Here is a 22,468-nt window from a genome sequence, read left to right as displayed (position 1 = left end):
GGAGGGCAGCGACGCCCTCTTGGAGCGACCTTGGCGATGAGTGGATTCTACCGCCTCTTCCCTACACACAACACACCCCCGTCACTCGCCTCGACGTCGGCGACGGTCCGGTCGCTGTGGGAAAGTCTTTATTTTTTCCGGCCAACACTTTTCCCTTCGACAGCGAAAAAAATAAATCAACAATGGAAAACATATTAAATAGATTAAAAAAAATAAAATATATTAAAAAGAGAGAAAGAAAACCAATACAACTAACTGAAACCTTGGTCCATAGAAAGCAACAGCCATCGGCTGGAAGCAGTTTCCAGCGGTGCGAAGGACTGCTGGAAACCCCGGCCGTCCGTCATTCGGCAAGGGTGGCAGCACCCCTCCCCCCTCACGCACCAGCAGTGGTTCTGGCTTGGTGCGCAGCGTGTTGGACGCCAACGCGCCTGATTCTTGCGCTGAAAAATGCAGCCCTCCACACCACACAATCTGAGTCTCGAGGGGTCGGTGCTACGAATACCTTTCCCGAGGGAAGTGGGGGTCGATCACTGACGCACCCTCGCTGATTAAGATAAATTATTTCACAAAACATGGGTCTCAACCCAATCAGTGGCTTTGCCTTTCTTATTCCCCATGTCTCCGACAAAACCATACTAATTTATTAATTTATTTACCACCTAACCAGTCGATGAATGCCATTTTCGTAAATTTATAAATTTATAATCAGTGTTTTTAGTAATTGAAAAAAACAGGGGTGAAACAAAGACGCAGACTAGCCTCAATCCTCGTCAACAATATTCATTCTGGAAAAGATAATGCGGGAGTGATGAAAAAAAAGTTAAACACGTGCAACATCCCAAACAGAATCAAGTTACACGACAAGAAGACCCACATTTAATTCAAATCTCCTTCCGTTGCAAACGAATCCGCGTTCATAGCGAAGAATCCAAAGATGGCAACTATCTTTTGGAAAAAATAGAGCATATGAACCCATTTGAGCGACGAAATCCTCAGGATGGCAGTAGTAAAAGGGTCCAGAAGTTTAAATAGCTAGGTGAGATTCTAACCCCGAACAACAAAGAGGAGAGAGCAATCGAAAAAAGGACGGAGATATGGAGGTGGCGTTCACAGACTATGCTAGAAGACTTACGAATCCAAATCTCTACGGGGATCGGAATGTTGCGGTGGACTTCCTCCCGAAAGGACCTGGGTTCAAATCCTGGGGACAACAAATATTTTTTCAGTGGTATCACGAACCCTACTTGAGGTGCTTTGTGGAGAGCAATTTGAGTGAGTAGGATATCCGTCGGACGGGACGTTCAACTGTTTGACCCCTTGGCGCCTTTTGACTAGCGATGGCCGACGCCGGGTTTCCCTTCACCCTTCCTTTCCCATCCATCCCTAATGGCGCAAATGACCCTAGCTGTCGGTCGTCTCCCATTAAAACTACTGCTACCCAAATCTCTACGTACCTAATCATATATAACCCAGACACTACCGGACGGTAGGCAAATCAGAGCGTCTGTACAATTCGTATTAAGCAGAGACAGGAGCCAAAAATGAACTCATGGAAACAGAAGACAGAGAAAGAAAGTTTCACCAAAATATCCTGGAATACAAAAAAAAGGGAGGGCAAGCGAGTTCTTATTCCATTTGGTGCCAAATAAAGACGAAAGGCTTGAGAAGATTTCGACTACAGAAACAAAATATGAATGACTTTCTATGGAGAAACGTCAGAAGAATGAGACCGGAGAGAACAACGAACAACTGGGCCCTCTCCACCTTGAGGGCGAATAGAACAACAGGGGTTATACGGGTGAAAGAAGTTCCGCCAGGATTTAAAGGGATGTGGGACCAAATCAATCAACGGAACTGGCACGAATGATGTGAAGTCCAAATCAAGTTTAGTTTTCAGGATTCCAAATACGTTAATTTCAATGAGAGAATAATTAGGCAATGCTTTCTAATCAATCGATCGTTTATCTGCAAAGAGTGCGCGCTCCAATACGACTCCGCTTGAGACTGCATCAAGATACTCTGTCCGTTCGATGGCACATCCACCCGTCGCCGTGACCGCCCCCCCCCAAACTCGCAAGCCGCGAAATAAAACTTTTAAAAAACTAAAAAAAAGGTTACTTTATTTAAATGGTAGAATTAGAGCAGTTTTTTCATTATTGAAACCATTATTTTACTAGGTCGCAAATGCTCTCAGTTATATCTATGACAATAATGTCCATAAATATATGATTCCACATAAACAAGATGGCGTGTTTCAGGACGGCATCTTCTATGCTTACCACCACCCCTACGTTGGAGGGCAAATTCAACATTTTTGAGATTTTAAGTTCCTAACCCGCTCAATTTTTTTTCCTGCGATTTTATTGCCATTTTAGTAAAAAATCAGAGTTCTCGCAACGGCATTCAATTTCTCATCGGAGGTTCAAAGTTCGATCACCATCGTCAGATACCCCGGAGGATGCGGGCTTCCACCGAGTCTTCGCTCGCCCCCCCCCCCCCAATCCCCCTGAGACTTCACTCCGTTCTCATCGTGGCTGGGATGTCCATTTCTAATTCGGTGGATAAATAATTAATTGCAAGAGAATGCTACCGGATAATACTTGTATAATTGAACCTAACTCATCTTCCCACGCACAATATTTGTTAATACTAGATGCTACGTAGATGCAAACATGAGAAGCTACGTGAATCCTTGCCTGCATTTAGATGCCGCGCTCCTCTAGGTGGAAGTAGTCTCAATCTCGCTTCAATAAATGCGTTTCATTATTATTCTATTTTATAATATCTTCGAAAGGTCACTCCACTGTGATATCGTAATCACATAAAACCCTATTTATATATTTACATAAATCTGCGCTTCGAAAAATTTCAAATGAACAATGTTTCACGAACAATGATTTGAATCGAAGAAAAGGCTCACAAGGTCCATTCAGCATCAAAACGATTTCCCACGGAGTGAAGTGAACTTCCCTCGAGACTTTTTCCTAGGGCGTCAGAGGGCAGACTGGCAGATAGATAAAAATGGAAGAGAAATTATTTTGGGTGGTTTTATTTATTTTCCTAGATAATCTCCTTTCAGTTCGATAAAATTTTCCCATTGTTTCTGCAACTTTTTTAAGCTGTTTAAAAAGTAGAAATTCGGAATTACCTCAAAATGGGACTTTTCTCTCCGCCGAGCAATTTTTTTTCATGTTTGGAAATGAAAAACGTCACTTGGGGGCCAATTCAGGTGAATACGGTGGATGACGTACTAATTCGAAGTTAAATTCCATAACGTTCGCCACCGAAACTACGAAGTTGTGTGCCTGTGCATAGTCCTGATGAAAGTGAATTTTTTTCTTTGCCAAATGAGGACGTTTTTTTCATGATTTCTTCCTTAAACCTGTGCAGTAACGACGCATACCACCCCATTTATCGTGCGTTCTTTTGCGAGTAATCGATGGGGAGGATTCTGCGTCCATCCCAAAACAGTCTGGCACTCACCTTGTCGGCCAATTTCACCGTCTTCGACTTCTTCGGAACCGGATCCCCTTCAGCAACCCACTGTTTCGACTGTTCCGCTGTCTCTGGAATGTCTTCGTCACTGGCCTTGATGATTTCTTTCAGGAAATCTTCATTTGTCGGCAGTGACGAAGACAACCTAGGAGTAAGAAGAAGAAAAGCCTATGGAAACTACTTATAAATAAAGATAAAGTGGTATTGAATTTTATTGCATTATAAGCAATCAATGTGTTATTATGTGTGTGTGGTTATATGTATATATACATATATATATGTATATATATATACATATATAATTATATATATATATATATATATATATATATATATATATATATATATATATGTATGTATAACGATTGTACGGAAAAACTCACACGAGCGGCACAATAATGGGCTGACAGTATATAACACAAATAGTAAAGAATAGCAACATTTAAAAGAACACTCACACGGTAAATTGTTCGAGCTTTCGGCTCTCTCAGAGGCCTTCTTCAAGTGAGACTGCCTCACTTGGAGAAAGCCTCTGAGAGGGCCGAAAGCTCGAACAATTTACCGTGCGAGTGTTCTCTTAAATGTTGCTCTTCTTTTCTTTTTGTGTTATGTTCTGTCAGCACATTATATATATATATATATATATATATATATATATATATATATATATATATATATATATATATATATATATATGTATGTATTGAAATATGTATTTATGTACAATAATTATGTAATACGTAGGCAACCTTTTGCAATTTTTATGCAACAAAATATTAATATGCAACTTTGGGGGTTAAGACAAAGGTACCCCAAAGTTGAGTGAAGTTGAGTAAAAAAAATAAACCCAAGAGGGATCAAGTGGAGGCGAGTGGGAAGCGGACTAATTTCTGGCTTACCCTTCTATTCTTTTCTTACATTTTTTCAAAATCAAAATTTCGTATCTCACACCGCAACACGGTGGCGACGGGCAACCGCTGATTAAATTTTTATGCAGATTTTCTGCAAATCCAACTCGAAGTGATCTCATTTTAATTAAATGAATGTGAACTACAATTGTCCGAATGGAAAGGCGAACAGGCTGCTCGTGGGATGGAGTCTCAACGCTCATGGTGCTCACGCCGCGAGTTCATAATTCCCAGAGTGAGCTGTTTATCTGGAGAGGAGGGAGGGAGGAGGGGGGGGAATGAGGGGAAGTGGAGGACGAGAACGGGCGATTCCGTGCATCACCGATTACGGCGAAGGGGAGCGGCGCGAGGGGAAGGGGGAGGCGGAGAGGGGAGGCGGCGCGGAGGCATATAACCCGGACGCCAGCGACTCAGCCCACTTCACTCGTCCGAGGAACGCAGACCGAGTTCGAAGACTAGTCATTCAGTGAGTGTGCTATTTGGTGTGTGAGTGTGTGCCTGAAGGGATAGTCAGCCGCCGCTGCGAACACCGCCGTATTTGGAGAGGAAGAGCGACAAGAAGCAGGTGAGAGGTTCTCAGTCCAGTGCATGCCGCCCCACTCAACCGCCTTCGACGCCCGCGCATCGGAGAGGCACGAAGGCCGCCGCCCCGTCGCGTGGGGATGGCGAGGAAACCCTCGCCGGGGGATCCCACTGTCGTCCCGTCTTCCGAAGTCCAAGGGTTTCCCAAAATTACCACTCGGAAATACTATAGTTTTTCACATTTCCTTACCCCTGCCCCCGCCACTCTTCGTATGTCAAGGAACAGTTGAGTGGGGAGCGTAACTATTTTACTGTCTCGGTGGCTCGCAGGAGTGCTGAGGGAAATGGGGTCGACTTCAGACTTCGGGGCTGATGCAATTGGGTGGTACACCGCGACCGTTGTTAGATTTGTACGGGTGATTGGCAGGTGGTGCACGAAATCCAAACTCTAAGCTTTTGCGAAATAGGACTGGAATATATTTGATAAAAAATTGGGATCGTTTTAGGGTTTTCTAAACTTTTTCCTGAAGGATTTTTTTTCTTCAATTTGTTTTTTTTTCGTTGGGGTTCCAGGGTGAGATCCAACACCCGACACGCACCACTGAACATGTAGACTGAGATAACAAAGAAGTTGATTTGATTATCTAAACGATGATGGTAGTGTTCGGGGTTGTAAACAGTTTAAAATGCAACACATTGTTCCAGTTTTAATTAACATGCTTCATTAAGACGATAAGATCCTCGAATGGTGGATAGAATTTTATGTCAGGGATGTAGAATACCGTCAAGAACTGAAATTGCTTAGTTCGAGGAATGGCGCGCGTGCGAATGAATAAGATTTGCCCTCAATGGTGCTTCGGTGGCACTTGCGTGCTCACCGAAGAGGGGCAGCAAGTGCCCTAGTACCCGTAGTCTTATGTTCATCTGCTCACAACCTTCTTCAAAAAATAGTGATTTGCAATTTAATTTACCGTATTCAGGACTGATATAAGAGTCGAGTATTTCAATATTGAATAATTTTAGATTCTAATTTGTAAACTTCTGCCCCCGTCATTGATTCCAAAATTATTCACCTTCAATTAGGATAGCTCACTTTTAAGTGACCTCATAATATGATAATGTTTTGCAAGTCTCCTCGATGTACCACTCTTTGATATAACTTAAAAGCTGTCGTAGCGATATTTAAAGGATCTCATACGCATGATTTCCGGAACATAATGATGGCTGAACATTTGAAAGTGAAATATAACGCTATTTGGCGACAGCGTCACATTTCCCCGGTGTCAATCCTGGCTTCCATCACTGGAATTACTCACTAACAGAGTCGAACTTTCCAGGCTTAACGAACGGACTCCGAAACGGTCCCTTAGCATTTATATTTTTTTTATTTCCCGTTCAAGCAATCGTGACCTTGGCACAGTTAGTCAATATCCGCCCTCCCTCGCGTCGAATCAGCCCCGCGGAAGAGCGCCCTTGCGTTTCTCGGGACGACCGCCATCGGGACTTTATTTTTCGAAACACTTCTGCCGCTTTCGGCGAAAACATTCGACACCTTTCATCCGTGGAAATACACCCGCTAGTTTTGTTTTCCCAACGCAGCATTGTAGGTGACGCGAACAAAATCGCACTGCTTCCGGATAAACTACAGCAACACTGAAACCCCTGAGAACTGTTGACGTCATCTTTCCCACGTCTTCCTGTCGATTCAATGGCTGTGGGATTGCCTTATAAGGAAATACTTGTTGGAATTCCCGCTGGAGGGGGCGGAGGGGGGAGATAGGGTGGCGTTTTCTTCGAACCAGAATCAGAAACAGACGAAATAACTGCCGAGAGGCGACAAGGAAGGGGAAAGGGCGGAGGGAGGGGGGGGGGGGAGAGAAAGCTGTGAAACTCACTGAGGAGTGAAATCTAGGAAAATGCAACCGAATCGATTTTATTATTTTTTTAATTTCCAAAAGCGGAAGGTCGTGGAAGAGGCCGCGCGCGGTCCGTCGAGTTCTTCCAACACGAGGCACGCACAATTTAGGCATTTTAGGCCTCTTCCTCCGACGTTTGGCACAATATCTCCTCGGCTTTAGCACGCGATTGCGACTCAATGCACAAGAACGGAATAGATTACGAAATATCCCGAAACAGCTTTGGCATGCCACCGGGAGAGCGCGTGCACATATATGCGTATATTTCACAGTGGGAAAAATTATTGGTCTACACCGAGATTCGAACCCCGTGCCCTCGTATTCCGGGCGTGTTCTTTATAGCCAGTTGAGCTAGCGATGCGCACTCCTCCAATGTGAAATTTTCAATAGGACGCCTCCTCGGGAGGTTAACCGGTTAAATGAATTGGCCGGAATACTTGGGTTCCGGGTTCGTGTCTCCGTGTAGACGAATGGGGTTTTTGTCTTGAAAAACACTAACATTTCCAAAAATCGGAGATGCAGTTTCAATGGCTCTATGAATGTTATAATCAGGCATTATTTTGCTGTTGAACCGCGGGGCGGTTTGTTGGACCGCGTGGGCCCTGAGGGCCGTGGGCGACTGGTGGGCCTTGGAGTCAACGTGAGACAATGGCACGTACCCCGCCCTCTCCCGTGCTGCCCCTCCTATCACCTTTCCCTCCCTCCCTTCTGCCCATCACCAAGAGAACCCTCCCGCGCTTAAACGTGACCGTCTAGACATTTTGCCCCCAACTGTTTCAGTCACATCCTAAGTGATTTCCACGGGGGAACTTAGTGGGCGGCTGTATGGCATCACTTCCCTGCCGTGATGTGACGTGAGGCACTTGCGTGCTCACCGAAGAGGGGCAGCAAGCTGCCGGCGGTGAGTGCGAAAATCGCTCCCCTGAACTTCCGGGAAATGGGTCGCCCGGCGACGTGTAGTTGAGATGCAAACGAAATGAATGCGCCAGCCGGTATTCGGAGTGTGGGGGGTTAGATTTCGGCGAAGGGGGTGAGTCATCCATTCGGCAGGGCTTCCCCCGTCTTAGCGAAGAGGGCTGGGCACGCCGTGACTCACTCACCGCGAGTAGTAATGTCCCGTCCTTGAGGAAGTGGCGCCGTTCGGAATCACGCGATTCATTCATTCATTCCTCTCCGACGCGAGCCGTCGTCTCTCTCTCTCCTGACCCATCTCGGGAATGCCCGTTAATTACGCGAAACTTGGCGGGCGAGACCGGACGCCCGTTCGTCACGTTTGCGTAAAGAGAGTGTCGGGGAGGGGGCCAGGAAGGATTTTTAAAAGGTTTATTAATTCATTATTTCAGTCATTACTTATGGAGATATAACTTTTGTTATCTTTTAGCAGCAAATAACACTTACTGAATATACTATACATGAAAGAAACTGTCACTTCAAAAATACTGATTATTTTCAAACATGTTTAAAGAGTTGGAAAATTGGTTTCATTCAATTGTGTTCTAATGTCGCAAAAATTAAAAATAAATCTTTCAAGGAAGTGAACTTTTACAGGACCGGTGCATGATTTAATTGATCGGTTGTCACGGTCAAACAAAGGTTTTCATTAAGCATAAATACGATTTTCTAATTTATTTCAGAAAGATGCCCGCGAGGTATTAACGATAGCGCCGATGAAAATAAGTAAGGGGGAAGGTGGAGGAGAGTTCATGTCTCCTGTATAAGTAGTATCCGCCTCGCGGTGGTGGGATTGAAAATAGCGACAAATTTGCCTCTGCGTATTCTAAGAGGGGGCGGGACACATTGGCGATCCAGCGACAAGCCTTCTCTCCCCCACTCACGGAGGCAAGACGCGAGCGCACTCGATCGGGAACGGCGAATAATCAAATACCATGTCCAAGGGGATTCCCACACCCCTCTGTTCCCGGCGATTTATCGCGACAATCGTGATCGGGGGAGCGTTTTCGACCAATTCGTAAAGTTCTCTCTCTATCGAGATAAAATACGCGGGGCGTAGACGGCTGCTAATTTTATTCAGAAGATTCTGATTTTCAAGTCAATCATTGCTATCGGTAGGTATAATCGAGAAGTCTGTGTGCCGTGCGAAAAGAAAAAAGATTGAAACGAATATTAAATGGTTACTTGTGGTGGAAGAATTCGGATCATGGATGTAGAAGGCTAAATAGATTGAGTGTGTTTGTCAAAGAGTGTACTTACCGTGACGTTATAATGGCACGTCTGTATTCGCGTTTCCTCGGGTAAAGTCTAAATGAGATTTCGGAGCGTGGTTCCATGCCAAGGATGTTGACTACCGCACAAAGCACTGAGATACGTATTGACGATGCTCAAATGGCCCCAGCTAAATTAAACTCGAAGTTAACGAACTCACTTACATAACGGTATTCCAAAATGTCTTTCGAATAAAAAGACTAAATGGGAGAGATATTGGGAAGAAAATTATCAAACTACCATACACACGCCATTGGAATTCAGGAGGCCGTAATCGAAGTTGATGATAAAAGGATTTCAAAAAATCTCCCGATTTTTAGATAGTTACTCGATTATCTCAGGGAATTCGGGGCCGTATTCAGTTCATCGGATGACTGCAAGCGTTCCGTAAATGCATATTATTCTCGATGAAGGGAGCGCTATGAAGGTGGTCGGTCACTTGGTCGTTGGGCACGCCCGCCGGCGGACGTGGCCGGCGGCGACCGAACGGGTTTGCCCTAATGCCAGTCACGTGCCGCCAACGGCTGAACTCGGATAGGGTCACGAGTTCGAGTCCCGTAATGCGATCAGAATTCTTATCCGAGGATGCATTTGTGAGGTGTGGCACAAGTAGTCTCTCCAACTCACGATTACAAGCGAGTTCGTTTGAGGACGGTAGCGATTCCCAGTCGGTTTCATTATTCTCTCAAATTTCTAATGCCAAAAAAAAAATAAAAATCCGATGACAGCGTTGAAATTTATATTTCAAATAACCGGAAATCATTCTCGTTTCCGGACTCACCCCATTCCCCCTTGTAAATGGTGTAATTATTCTGCAACCCGTTAAGACACGTCAACAAAATATTTCGGTTGGTTATCTTTCATAATTGCTTCCTGCCTACGTGTTTTTACTCCTTTAGCTAACTGTTTATGATGTAAACTAAGTCGACGCTAAATGGAACGACTCTCTGCCCCTATCACCTGTTACAGAATAGCTTTTTCGGATAGACATTCGTCACATACGAAGAGATTTTCGCTATCGATTGATTAACTACGGATTCGTGGCGAGTTACGGATTTCCAGCACCATTCATTACCCGTGGTGCGTGCGATTCCGCACGGGTGGGTGCCGGCGCCCCTATAACCCGGTGCGCGATGTCTCGGTGGTGCACCTGTTCGGGAGCACGCCCCCCCACAGCCCTCGTCGTGCCCGCGCACCACGTGGCCGATCGTTCCGCTTTCCGAGGAGCGCAGCGGTGATTGGGTGCTTGCCGCGGAAATGAGCGCCCCTCCCCCCTCGCCCACCTCCCCACGCGCACCACGAAAAGACCCTTCGACTCGCTCTCGCTGCCTTATATGGTCACGTTCCGAGGGGGGAGCTCGGAGTCGTCGTCATCTAGGGGCGGGGGGGTAGGGGGACGCCTCCGCGGTGGAGTTAGGGAGGGAGGAGGCGGTGGGGACGAGCTCTCTTTCAGACGTGTACATATATGCACACGAGAGCCACTGCCTCCCCCACCCCCCCGTTGGCCTACATACGAGGGCACACTCTCTCTCTATCCCTCTCCTCTCATTCTACATTTTCACTTGTATACACACATACACACACACATATATATATATATATATATATGTGTGTGTGTGTATATATATATATATATATATACACACACACATATATATATATATATATATATATATATATATATATATATATATATATATATATATATATATACATACATACATACCATGTATTTGTTCATATTTATGTGTGTGCTCTCCCAAGGTCCCGCCCCCTTATGACTGGCGTGAGCAGTGGGGGCTCGACAAAGTGGGGAGAATAAGGGGGGTCTTTGGAGGAAAGCGGGGAAGCCTTACAAGGGCGAGACGCGAGGGATGACTCCTTCCTCTCCAGGGCACACGAGAGTGTGGGAGAGGGGGCGGGAAGGGGGGAGGGTGCACTGCTAGGGGGGCGATATCGGCGCGCGTGATGAGGTCGCGTCGAAGAGGGGGGTGGTGGCGGCGATTCCATTCGGTTGGGCAGGGGCTGAAAACACTCTCCAAGTTCGGATCGGCGGTGGCACCACGAAGGGTGGGGGAACCTCCCTTCCCCATTTGCCGAGGGCGGAGAGGAGGTACGATCACTCGAATACGCGTGAATCGATCCGTCCAATTAATTCCCTGTATATATATCACAATTAGGCAGTAGCGGAGGAAGGCGAAATTGGCCATAAAAACATTCAGTCAGGAGAGAGAGCGCAGTCCTCCGGGGAAATGAAGGGGCCGATTAAAATTACTCAATAGGCATCCGCTTCGCAGAAATTTGCGAATACGTTACCAGATTTAGCTAGAAACATACGCACGGGGAACATAACTTAGCCACCAGAATTGTTTCGCATTTTGATGAAAGTACTTAGGCCACGTAATCAACGTTGTCTTTTAGTGACGTACGTGGTGTTTTTGCTTAATTGAATCCTTCATCAGTTGCGTAATTGGGAAACTGCGAATGCACCAAATCCATGCTTAAAGTGATTTAGGAATGATATTCTGGGAATCATTTTACTTCCAATAATCATTCTTAATTTTACGTGGAATCTCGACGAAACACTTTGTTTCCAATAATACTGCGGATTCAACGTTTCCGATGCAAGTGGTAAAGAACGTGGAAGTTCAAAGTGCAATCTTTCCTCCTCTTGAATTACCCAGCATATAGTATACATCCCCACTTATTTCAAAGGGACGTAATCGCGTAAGGTTCTCAAAATGCACCAATACTTTCAATTAATTGGTCTGAATGGCCATCTGAAGAGGAAATTGAAGTAGATAAAGGAAAATTTAAGAATCGGGTGTGGACCCTTGAAGAAGGCAAAGAGTACCCGAGTTCAGGAGTGAGCAATTTATGTTTGGATGCAACAATTTTCTTTTCGTATTAGCATATCGTTGATTCACATCAATTATTCCTCTTGCCCTTTAAAAAAACATCTCTATGTAAAACTAGGAACTTAATTTCCTTACCGTGGGACCTTAGCACCAGCCACGTCCTCTCGAGGCACTGACGTTGAGGCTCAATGGAGGGCGAAGAGAAATCCACCGGACTCTCATTTCCGGAGCACTTGCCATGCGATGTGAAGGCTTAGATGGTTGAATAGTAAATGCAAGAGAGGGATATGAATAAGAGTGGAATACACTTGAACGATGACAAACACAAAAAGGTGAGAAAATTATTTTTCTGGGCCAAAGAGATTTTCGGATGGAACGCAAAGCAAGGAGCGTGGACATCGATCCCTTCTCAAAAGAGAATTTTAGCGATAGTTTTAACTGACTTGGCCACCTCTGCCGATTTTTTTCTTTGTACCCAAGCTGGCCTTCAGAGCCGGTTGGCCTAATAACCTCGATGCTGAAACAAGGGTGGTAGGATGTATGTTTCAAAACTAATGAACGTCATCGCAGTATTCAATACTTAGTAAAATATGTAATTTCTCTCGCCGATTTCCTCTCGACTATTGAATTCCGCCGGACGTACATTCGAGGAAGCAGTTTCTCTGTCGTTCTCATTCCATCCCACGTTACGCTACTTCCGAGGTGCGTGAGAGATTCCGCTGCGGCCGTACATTTTAATTCCTCTCGTAATGGTGCAACTTCGTCGACCTTTCGCTTCTCTCATCCATTACCTTCGCCTATCTGAGCGTCTCTCTCCCCATCAATAATATTTAAAATTAAAATGGGGCAGTAAGTATTTATGACGCGTGTCTCAAGGGTTACGTTCGGTATTAAACACGTTTCCCAAGAATATAAACGGATGCGCGTGAGTCACAGCTTCGACCTTCGTTCGCCGAGGTCACCACCCTCGCGCATCGAAGTCTCTCGTGGGAGCCGTCGGAGACTGAAACGCCCGCACGTGGTCGCCCGGCCCCCCTCCCTTTCCCGATCCCCGCAGCCCTTTTCGTCGCAGCTGGTCTGTCAGAGGAGGCGGGATTTTCACAAAAGATTCATTGAGTTCCTTCAGTTGAAGCGGCAAGGGAATTTTTTTTCGAACTGTAGCGATTATATGGTGAGCTCGAAGGGTGTTTGAGTGTCGAAAGTCAAATCTGAGGTCGTGGGTTTGATTCTCGCCCAAATAAGACAAGTTAACACCACAAAAACTTAAATAAGTATGTAAACTTTCTTTTAAATTACGGTAAATGTTGATGGAAAACTTGTGAATACCCAATGGTGATGATCACAATCTTATACCACTTCAAATATGAATTCCAAAATTACAAACTTAATTTACAAATGACGGCAGAACGGCATTAAAACACTCCTGACCCCATAAATTGCTCTCTTTCTCAGGGAAAAAATTTCTAATGGCTTTCCTCTAAAAAAAGTAAAAAATATCATAATTTTAGTGCAAGTATCTTTTATATAAAAGTTTATCATTAATATGTTGCGCTATGTGCTTGTTATATGTCGTCTCTTGTTCACGTTCTCAGAAACATTAAGAGTCATAATTGTGTATTTTCTGATTTTCACTCATTTAATTTTTCCTCAAACCTTCCACATATGACCTTTTCCCCTTAAAATGGGAACAATCATGATTGCGGTAACAAGTGAATGAAAAACATTCATAAACTTCTTTATTAATGATTGACGTTTTAATATTATGATTCCAGGAAGAGGTGTATTTTCTGAGAAAGGACAAGAAAAAATCTAGAAGCAATCATGTGTGACGAAGATGTTGCCGCACTCGTCGTGGACAATGGATCCGGAATGTGCAAGGCCGGTTTCGCGGGAGACGACGCCCCCAGGGCCGTGTTCCCGTCCATCGTCGGCAGGCCCAGATACCAGGCAAGTATCTGCCCATCCTTCTCCTCGCGCGTCTGCTTTAATTATATATTACAATATGCGAGCCAAGCTGATTTTTTGGCTTGTGGCCAAGAGCATACCGGTCGTTAAAAGTTATTACTACTGCTAAAAGTTTGTAAAAAATAATAAGGTAAGTTTTTACGATCGCTGGGGTCGACCAGATCCTACGGTTTTATAGAGCTTTACATGTAAATTCACTCGACGTTCAATTTTTATCATAATTATCACGCTTCATTTTACGGGATTTGATTTAATGGTTTAACAGTTGTTATTTTCGAGGTCCTTTCGTAAAGCAGAGATTTAAAACGTCGAAGATCGAATCTAGACTATAAATACAGTATTTAATGGTAAGAGAATTATCCAAAGATAATTATCCAAATATAATTAACAGTTTTGGCCGCAGACTCGATTACCATCATTTCAGTTTAAAATACAAGCAGAATTTTCTATTGCAACTGCCATTTAACTTCAAAATGTGTAATGTGTAAAAAAAAATCTTCATTAAATGATATTGAGACATTGTCATTTAAATTATTCAATCTGGACTCCAGTGCACTAACCATTGAGTACGCTGGAGTTAAAACTTTTGGAGACTTTCATTTGCGGTCGTGAGTTAGTCTTAAGAAAGACATATACTTGAATTTGAACGTATTGCTACCTTATTAACGATATGATAAAAAGTAAGTGGGAAAATTTCGATTGTTTATATTCCCTGAAGTCACATCCCTTTTATTAATAAAATGATCCTCTCCATATTCATAAAAACATGCATACGGTCCATAAAACAGCAGCATGGTACGGAAATATTATAAAAATCAACATAAGTTTCTGGCAGATATCATGACCCCTCCTCTTTATCCCCCGACAGGGCATAATGGTGGGCATGGGCCAGAAGGACAGCTACGTGGGCGACGAGGCACAGTCCAAGCGAGGCATCCTGACGGTCAAGTACCCAATTGAGCACGGCATCGTGACCAACTGGGACGACATGGAGAAGATCTGGCACCACACCTTCTACAACGAACTTCGAGTGGCCCCAGAGGAACACCCGGTGCTGCTCACCGAAGCACCACTCAACCCTAAGGCCAACAGGGAGAAGATGACGCAGGTGAGGAACAAACGATACCAGTAGCCCAAGCAATTATTAATGGCAATGAGTGTTTTTTCTGCAATCCAGCACTTTCCGATTGATTACGTATTCGTAATCTTAATTATAATCTCCATGATAAAATAAATACTGGACATGTGAAGTTTCCAAAGCCTTCAGCTTTCGAATTCCGGTCAGAGATCCGTTTCTCTAGATTTAAAGGATTGTTTTCCATCAGATGTTTCGAATTTTCGGGAAAGTTATGAAGCCACCGCGTTGGGATTCGTGGTATTCTCCGTGGTTTCATTGTATTGCAATCTTATCGGTTCAAGAACCAACCCAATTAGTAAATCAATGTCACCTATTATCAATGTATAGTGTACCCAATGTGTCAACCTGATCTATCTTTGTCCGCACAATCGCTCATAGTGTACGGGCGTTATACGCTCGTTGAAGTCTCTCTCACGACACCTCTCTCTTCCTCCTTACAGATCATGTTTGAGACGTTCAACACTCCGGCTATGTACGTGGCCATCCAGGCGGTGCTCTCCCTTTACGCCTCTGGTCGTACTACGGGCATCGTCCTCGACTCTGGCGACGGCGTTTCCCACACCGTGCCCATCTACGAAGGTGAGTTCATTATTACGGCTGTGCCCGCACCTTCCCCCGGTGCTCTGCCCCTTTCGCCACTTCCCCCATGTGCAAGCTTCTTATGGAAAATATTCTCGCTCCGTCATAGAGACAAAAAGGCACTGAAGGCACTTTGACTGAATAAACGCCGTAAGTGTTTAATGTTAATTCCAACCCCATTTTTAATCCACGAGATTATGTTTATATTAGACTTCCACGGTTTTACATCACCTCCATGGAGATATTACTCTGAACATAGGCTTAATTTAAAAAAATAAAATATATTAATGCTTGTATGTATGCTTTTCGTAACCTTCATCAATGCTATTCCCCCCTTATTATCTCAAGAAAATCATTATTGCCAAACAAGGTGTTTTTGAGTAATAATATCTCCAGCATTTGTTTTCTAAATAAATGCGTCGTCTATTATAAATTAACGGAATCAAGCTTTTTTGCATTCACCCCACATCGCAACGTTGCTTGGGTGATGGCAAAATATAAAGAGTCAGATTAAACAGTCGTTGAAGACTGAGTTAAAGCAAATGCAATGCAGGAAGAGATTTTCGTGCATTATATTTTTTAAATGGCTAAAGATATTTTCTCAAGCTTCTTATCCGGTTGTAGAAAAGTGATTAATCATAAATAATATTATATCACCAGTAATATCGTATGGGTCTGCGTCTGCAGGCAATTTGGCAAGCGGAGGAAATTAGTAAGAGGTCTCTATCGATCGCCTGCGAGGAACACCTTGCTCACGGCTAGTCCTGCCCACCGCGCAACTGCCAGTTTTATTTATTTCGCCCACGTGACTCCCTCTCGTCGACGTTGACTGAATCGTTTGTCTCCCATTTGTCTCCAGGATACGCCCTCCCGCACGCCATCCTCAGGTTGGACCTGGCCGGCCGTGACTTGACCGACTACCTCATGAAGATCCTGACTGAGCGCGGCTACAGCTTCACGACCACGGCCGAGCGAGAAATCGTCCGTGACGTGAAGGAGAAGCTCTGCTACGTGGCCCTCGACTTCGAGCAGGAGATGGCCACCGCCGCCTCCTCCTCCTCCCTCGAGAAGTCCTACGAACTGCCCGACGGACAGGTGAGTGCACGACCGACGGCAGTGGCAATGATTTGTCATCCGGATGATAACTCGAGGAGACGAGAAAATGCATTAAAAATTACTGCCCTCCCAAAGTTCTCTCTTTTTCACTCCGCCTTCGATGTTCAAAGACTGGAACTCATTTTTTTAAGAGGCAAATGTGAGTTCAAAGCAATTATTAAGCACTTAGGACTCCGAGAATTGTTCCGAGATTTTTCTCTGGGTTTGCTTTTTTCCGCAAAAAGTAGTTTTCCTTTGTCATGGCACTTATCGTGTTGTACTTCAAACTCATCATTTTGAAAAGCAATGATGCCCCACCCGGGATCCAACCGTCCTTGGCCGCTTGTTAGTGGCTAAGATTGCTATACAAATGTTTCGCAGGAGTACACCCTACGTAGCTGACGCCATGGCGGTCAATTAAAAGAATCAGGACGCTTGCTGTGTGTGACCTGATGAGATAGCTCGAAATCGAAATTCCTTCCTCCAGCGATGAGCGATGGAGCCCGCGGATCGCCGAAAGCGGCGGACGGGTACGCGATCCTGGGTATTAATGGTCCGTGATGCGGCGACGACCGAGGAAGGCCAATTCCACCGCTTCTCTCAACCATTTCGATACTTTTGCGCGGGGAAAAAATAAAATCGACGGTGAACCATGATTCCTGCGATTTTGTGTAAATCAGATGGAATATTTGGGAGCTCCGAACTCACCAAATGTTTTTTGGCGAACGTTTGTGAGTCCAGAAAACGGTCGTCCTATTCTCTGCAGTTGCTCGATTCGGATAATCCACGAAGTGCAGAATGCAGTTTTTTCACATTCGTGGTTTTTTTTGGGGATAAAAATAATTTCCGCGAGTCTATTTTTTTTTCTCTATTCCCGAAGTGGAACCTGGGTCGCGTGCCTTCCGTCCTCATTAATCGCCGCCGCCGGAGTCGGTCCGAAACTCGCCGATTATCTCAGTCGAGATACATCGAATGATTTAACATGCTCTGATGGTTCGCTTTCTTCCCTGAGATCGTTTGCACCAGAGTAGATGTGCGTGTCAGGGTCACTTTCACCCACGCATCAACTCCTCCGCGTGGAATTCCTCATACCATGAAAATAAATAGGGTGAAGAATTAACCAATTGACCCGGTTGCGCACTTCATTGAAGGGGGAGGGGGGAAAAAATCGTGGGTGACGCGGAGAAAGGTGCATTTCGCTCCCAAGCATACTCCACGCCACAGATTTCGCGAAAATGTCGCGTATTTTCTCCTCATTGCGTGCACATCGCTAACATTCGAAGAATTCAAAAGAAGAAAAAAAGTGACTTGAATCGGAGGAGTACTCTTTAGTGATGAGTTCATGATCACTGCATTAACACTTAAAATATTAACGACGCTAAAGTTCCAAATAGGTGAACGGAATGAGTTTTTCAGAGCACGTTTCAATCACGACGCGTAAAGTCTGGTTTCCGATTGGCGTCACTTTTAACGTCCACTGTAAGATAGATTCACGTTCGCGTTTAGGGTTGACGATTTATTTGTCAACCGGAAGATGGGACGACCATTATCGTCCACCTTGATAGATACTCTGTCATCAAGGACTCTCTTGTACAATAAACGAGAAGAGCAATGCGCATGCGTAGGCATCAACCATGACCGTGAAAGTTGGCATCAATTAAAAGTTGGTGACGTTCTCCGTTGACGCTTTCCGCGATGGTAAATTCCTATATAGAAACGCACTGACATAACAAGGGGTTGAATCTGAAGTTCACGTTGGCTGAATCATAAATTTGGCTTACTTCGAAAGCGCTTTAGGTATGTTGAGTAAGAATTTTGAGGAAAAATGTTTATGCTGGGTGTACTTTGCAGGAGAAAATAAATTTTGACGGTGGTTCTTATTACATTTATTTTTCAGTACATCTTGGGCACACTAATAAAAATACTTTTATGTCCTCCCTCTCAGGTGATCACGATCGGCAACGAGCGCTTCCGTTGCCCGGAGGCGATGTTCCAGCCGTCCTTCCTGGGTATGGAGTCGTGCGGCATCCACGAGACCACGTACAACTCCATCATGAAGTGCGACGTGGACATCAGGAAGGACTTGTACGCCAACACCGTCCTCTCGGGTGGCACCACCATGTACCCCGGCATCGCCGACCGCATGCAGAAGGAGATCACGGCCCTGGCGCCCTCCACCATGAAGATCAAGATCATCGCCCCCCCTGAGAGGAAGTACTCCGTATGGATCGGAGGCTCCATCCTCGCCTCCCTTTCCACCTTCCAGCAGATGTGGATCTCCAAGCAGGAGTACGACGAGTCCGGCCCGTCCATCGTCCACAGGAAGTGCTTCTAAATCCGCTTCTTATGCAACGATCATTGAACTCTTTTTAGCCATTACCACGAAATTCGGTCCGGGCACATTATCCGCGGACACGATGAGTCAAAGGAATGAGTCTCAACGTATAGTCACTGACGTCCAGAATGTATTCTTCAGCCGCGACTCCTGGCTGGGTTATTTCCGTGTCGTCATATATCACCATCATAATCATTATGATCATCATCAAAACATCATCTTTGCATTCCTCATCTCGATTGGGATAAGTTAGGAGTGCTCTTGTGCGGGTCTATTCTGTATGTCGTTGTCGACACTTAATTTTGGGATTTGGACGAAGATGATTTTATATTAGGAATACTGCAGATAATCGTAGCTCTCTATTGGTGCCTATGAACGCTGGTCTTTTTGTTTTTTTTTCGGGAGGACAAAACGCTTTTTGACTTTTTGTCAACCTGGCATTTGACTGCAAACAAAAGACTTTTTGTTTGCAGTTAAATGCCTTGGTCGAAATAGCCTAAATGAAGGTGATTCGGAGAAGATTAGATTTCGCTCTGATCCATCTCCGAATAATTTCGAACTTCCTTCGTATTTTACGAAAAGGAACGCCGACGACATTCCTCCAACAACTTGGTTGCAGCTACGCTCAGTCCTCACTCACTCGTCCCCAATCGATAAGCGAGCATGAAAGTCTGCCAGAAGAGCCGATGTTGGATGATTCAATTCCGTTGTCCCACGCCCTGTAATAGAGGCTCTGCTTAAAACGTGTTCAAAGGCGCCATCCTATTTGCCAACCGAAATGTAACTTCTCCTAATGCTTCCTCCCATCTTAGGAAAGTGTCCAGAATGATATAACATAATATTCCCGCATCCACCATCATAAAATGGACCAATTTATGTTTTGATAAAGCACTGACTTAGGCACAAGCATATTATCATTCGTGATCGATTGTGCGGCCATCTGGGGCAACTTAATAACAGTCGTTTTCCCGTTCAACGAGAGGAGCGCTTTTCTCCCCGTTTCCATGGCTGCGGTCTCACGGCTTCATTCCCATCATCGGTGTTGTTTATTCGAATGGTGTCATTGGTTTCCCACAGTTTTTTTTTAAATGGGCCCCAGACTGACAAGCATCATTGTTTAAAACCTCATCGATACGTGTTAAATCTCACGTAAATCTTTTATAAGTTTCACACGCATGCATTGATGTATCCATCGCTCACATTTTCGTATGATACGTATATTTTTCTTTTTAGGGTTCCTAATTGTTAACTACTTTTGCACTAGCAACGGGTTTTTTTAAAATGTACACTCCTTGATCCCCTTTGCACACATATTTTTTATGTTTCGACGGCGTGGTTCTCACCGCCAGTCCCCTCCCGAACATTCCGTCTGCTGGCAGAGCGAACGGTTGCATTCCGACGCCCTGGTCGATACCCGCCCCCCCCCCCTTCCGGGACTGGAGAGGAATGACGGCGAGGTTTGGCGGTAAGGAGCACGAAAGCGCACTGTCCCGGGAATCGTCATCAATCGTTCACGCGAGTGCAATATTGTATCCGCGTCTTTGAATGTGCACGAGGCGACGAAGCATCCTCGCCAGCTGTCAAAACGTCGTCCCCATCGCATCCCCATGCTTTAGGGGTTGTTCCGAAATGGCGAAGGTTGGGCCACTTTCGTACATACATACTATCAAAAATTATCTTCCGACCGGCGCGGCGGTCCACGAAGGAGTGATTCGAGACTGCGTTGAAACATTCAAAGACGCTGTCCACTTCTCCTTTCGATGAAAATAAGTATCATTAAAAAAAACACGACTTGGTGGAAAAAATTATGCATACGCATATTTCCTTATTTGTAAGTACTTTTACGTATTTTTTTGCAAATGAAATATATTGAAATGCATGTAAATATGAAATAGAAAAATTTATGCGATGTGAAATGGATTTGTTGTAAAAATAAATGTATCTAATTTATTAATTGTTTATGGAAATACAATTATTTCACCAGATGATATTTATTGTTTATTTTGAAAAAGAGATGCCCTTTCCTTCCTCCGCTTCAAATGCACACACTTTTACAGGATTAAAACAAAAGAATTCGCCGCGATTGATGGCTCTGAAGCTAGGGGTCACACTTTGGTCAATCCAAGACGACTAATCAATCGAACACTTCGCGTCTAAAAATAGTCGTTTCGTGCGTGATATGGTGGAATATCATTAAAATTGGTAATATATACTGGACTTAGAGTGATGACCGTTACCTGACGATGATGTAGTTACATTGAAACCGGTCGTATCAATAATTTCATTTTGTGAAAAATATTGCCAATATTGCATAACTACCATATTTAACCTATCACACGAGAAGATTGACTTTAATCTCATGCCAATATCCTGACGTGCTTGTTAATTCGTTCCAAGCACCACATAAATTCTGCGGTTACGTTTCAAAAAGATTGAATAATTGCCTATTGATCATAATCAACCACCGAGTGTCTTTCTTGATATGTGAGTTTATATACATATGTATATATATATATATATATATACACACACGCACATATGTAATATATATAAATATTAAAAAAACCGAACATAGTAATCAACCCGAAGGTAGGTTTGGTATATGATGGTAGAGTTCACCCAGTGCTAAGCCCTATACGGCTAGTGAAATTCAAACAATAGGGTAGGGGGACCAGTTCCTTTCCCTGTGCCAGTTATGATTACCCAGGAAGATCTGGTACCCGAAAAATCACATCGTTTGGGTGGAGGTGCAAGTGCCAATAGAGGCTTACCCGGGAATCTAACCCGGCCCGACCGGTGAGTATTCCGGCGCTCTGCCCCTGGACAACCGCGATTATATATACACATATATATGTATATATATACATGTTTATACAGGTGTATGTATGTATATGTGATACCAAAGCAGCAGATATTTACGATTACGAGAAATGTGTGAAGTTAATGTTGCGAAAGGTGGCCGAGGTAATTTGCACTGGAAGGGGTCGGGGGGTGGCAGAGGATGAAGAAAGGGAGGGGAGGAAGAAAGTAGGGGGAGAAGGGAAAGGGACGGTAAGGGAAGCGGAGGAACAATGGTCAAAAATCTATAATCAAAAATGTCACAATTTTTCAAGACCATTTCGTAACGGTAATAATTCACTCCAAGCATCTTAATAGCTGCTGAATCAGATTTTGAAATGATTTTTTTAGCGTCTCCAATAGTTTGTGCTCCGATCAGGATATTAGTATTAAAACGTTCATAGAGGCAAAGTAATTTCACTGAAACACAAGCCCTCTCAATATCGCATCCCTCATAGACATTTTGCAAAGCCCTTGGCAGCGGTGGCGTCGTCGCGGTCTCTTCAAGCCATCCGAAGGACGCAGGTGGGCAGGGAGAAGGAATTGGAGTGCTATTGAAAATTTGCCACCACCGGGATTCGAACTCGGGATGT

The 22,468-nt window shown here is 44.4% G+C and overlaps 1 protein-coding gene across 1 annotated transcript; it reads left to right on the top strand.

Moving 5' to 3' along the window:
* The first annotated feature begins 4,844 nt into the window (after window positions 1-4,844).
* Window positions 4,845-21,005, top strand: LOC139696231 (actin-5C-like). Its single transcript, XM_071594906.1, has 6 exons — window positions 4,845-4,971; window positions 13,698-13,872; window positions 14,759-14,998; window positions 15,469-15,607; window positions 16,467-16,702; window positions 18,648-21,005. The coding sequence occupies exons 2-6, from the start codon at window positions 13,747-13,749 to the stop codon at window positions 19,035-19,037; spliced, it is 1,131 nt and encodes a 376-aa protein (XP_071451007.1). The 5' UTR covers window positions 4,845-4,971; window positions 13,698-13,746; the 3' UTR covers window positions 19,038-21,005.
* The last annotated feature ends 1,463 nt before the right edge of the window (window positions 21,006-22,468 follow it).

Source organism: Hetaerina americana, unplaced genomic scaffold, assembly GCF_022747635.1.
Source record: "Hetaerina americana unplaced genomic scaffold, ioHetAmer1.1.p SCAF_7, whole genome shotgun sequence".
NCBI classification, from domain to species: Eukaryota; Metazoa; Arthropoda; class Insecta; order Odonata; family Calopterygidae; genus Hetaerina; species Hetaerina americana.
Note: the sequence above shows the minus strand (reverse complement) of the source record. Positions and strands in the feature narration are given on the sequence as shown.

Excerpts from the sequence above, each read along its gene's own strand:
- LOC139696231 (XM_071594906.1), top strand. The coding sequence starts at position 13,747 with ATGTGTGACGAAGATGTTGCCGCACTCGTCGTGGACAATGGATCCGGA. Across the intron at positions 13,873-14,758 it reads TCGGCAGGCCCAGATACCAG|GGCATAATGGTGGGCATGGG; the intron begins GCAAGTATCTGC and ends ATCCCCCGACAG. Across the intron at positions 15,608-16,466 it reads CACCGTGCCCATCTACGAAG|GATACGCCCTCCCGCACGCC; the intron begins GTGAGTTCATTA and ends ATTTGTCTCCAG.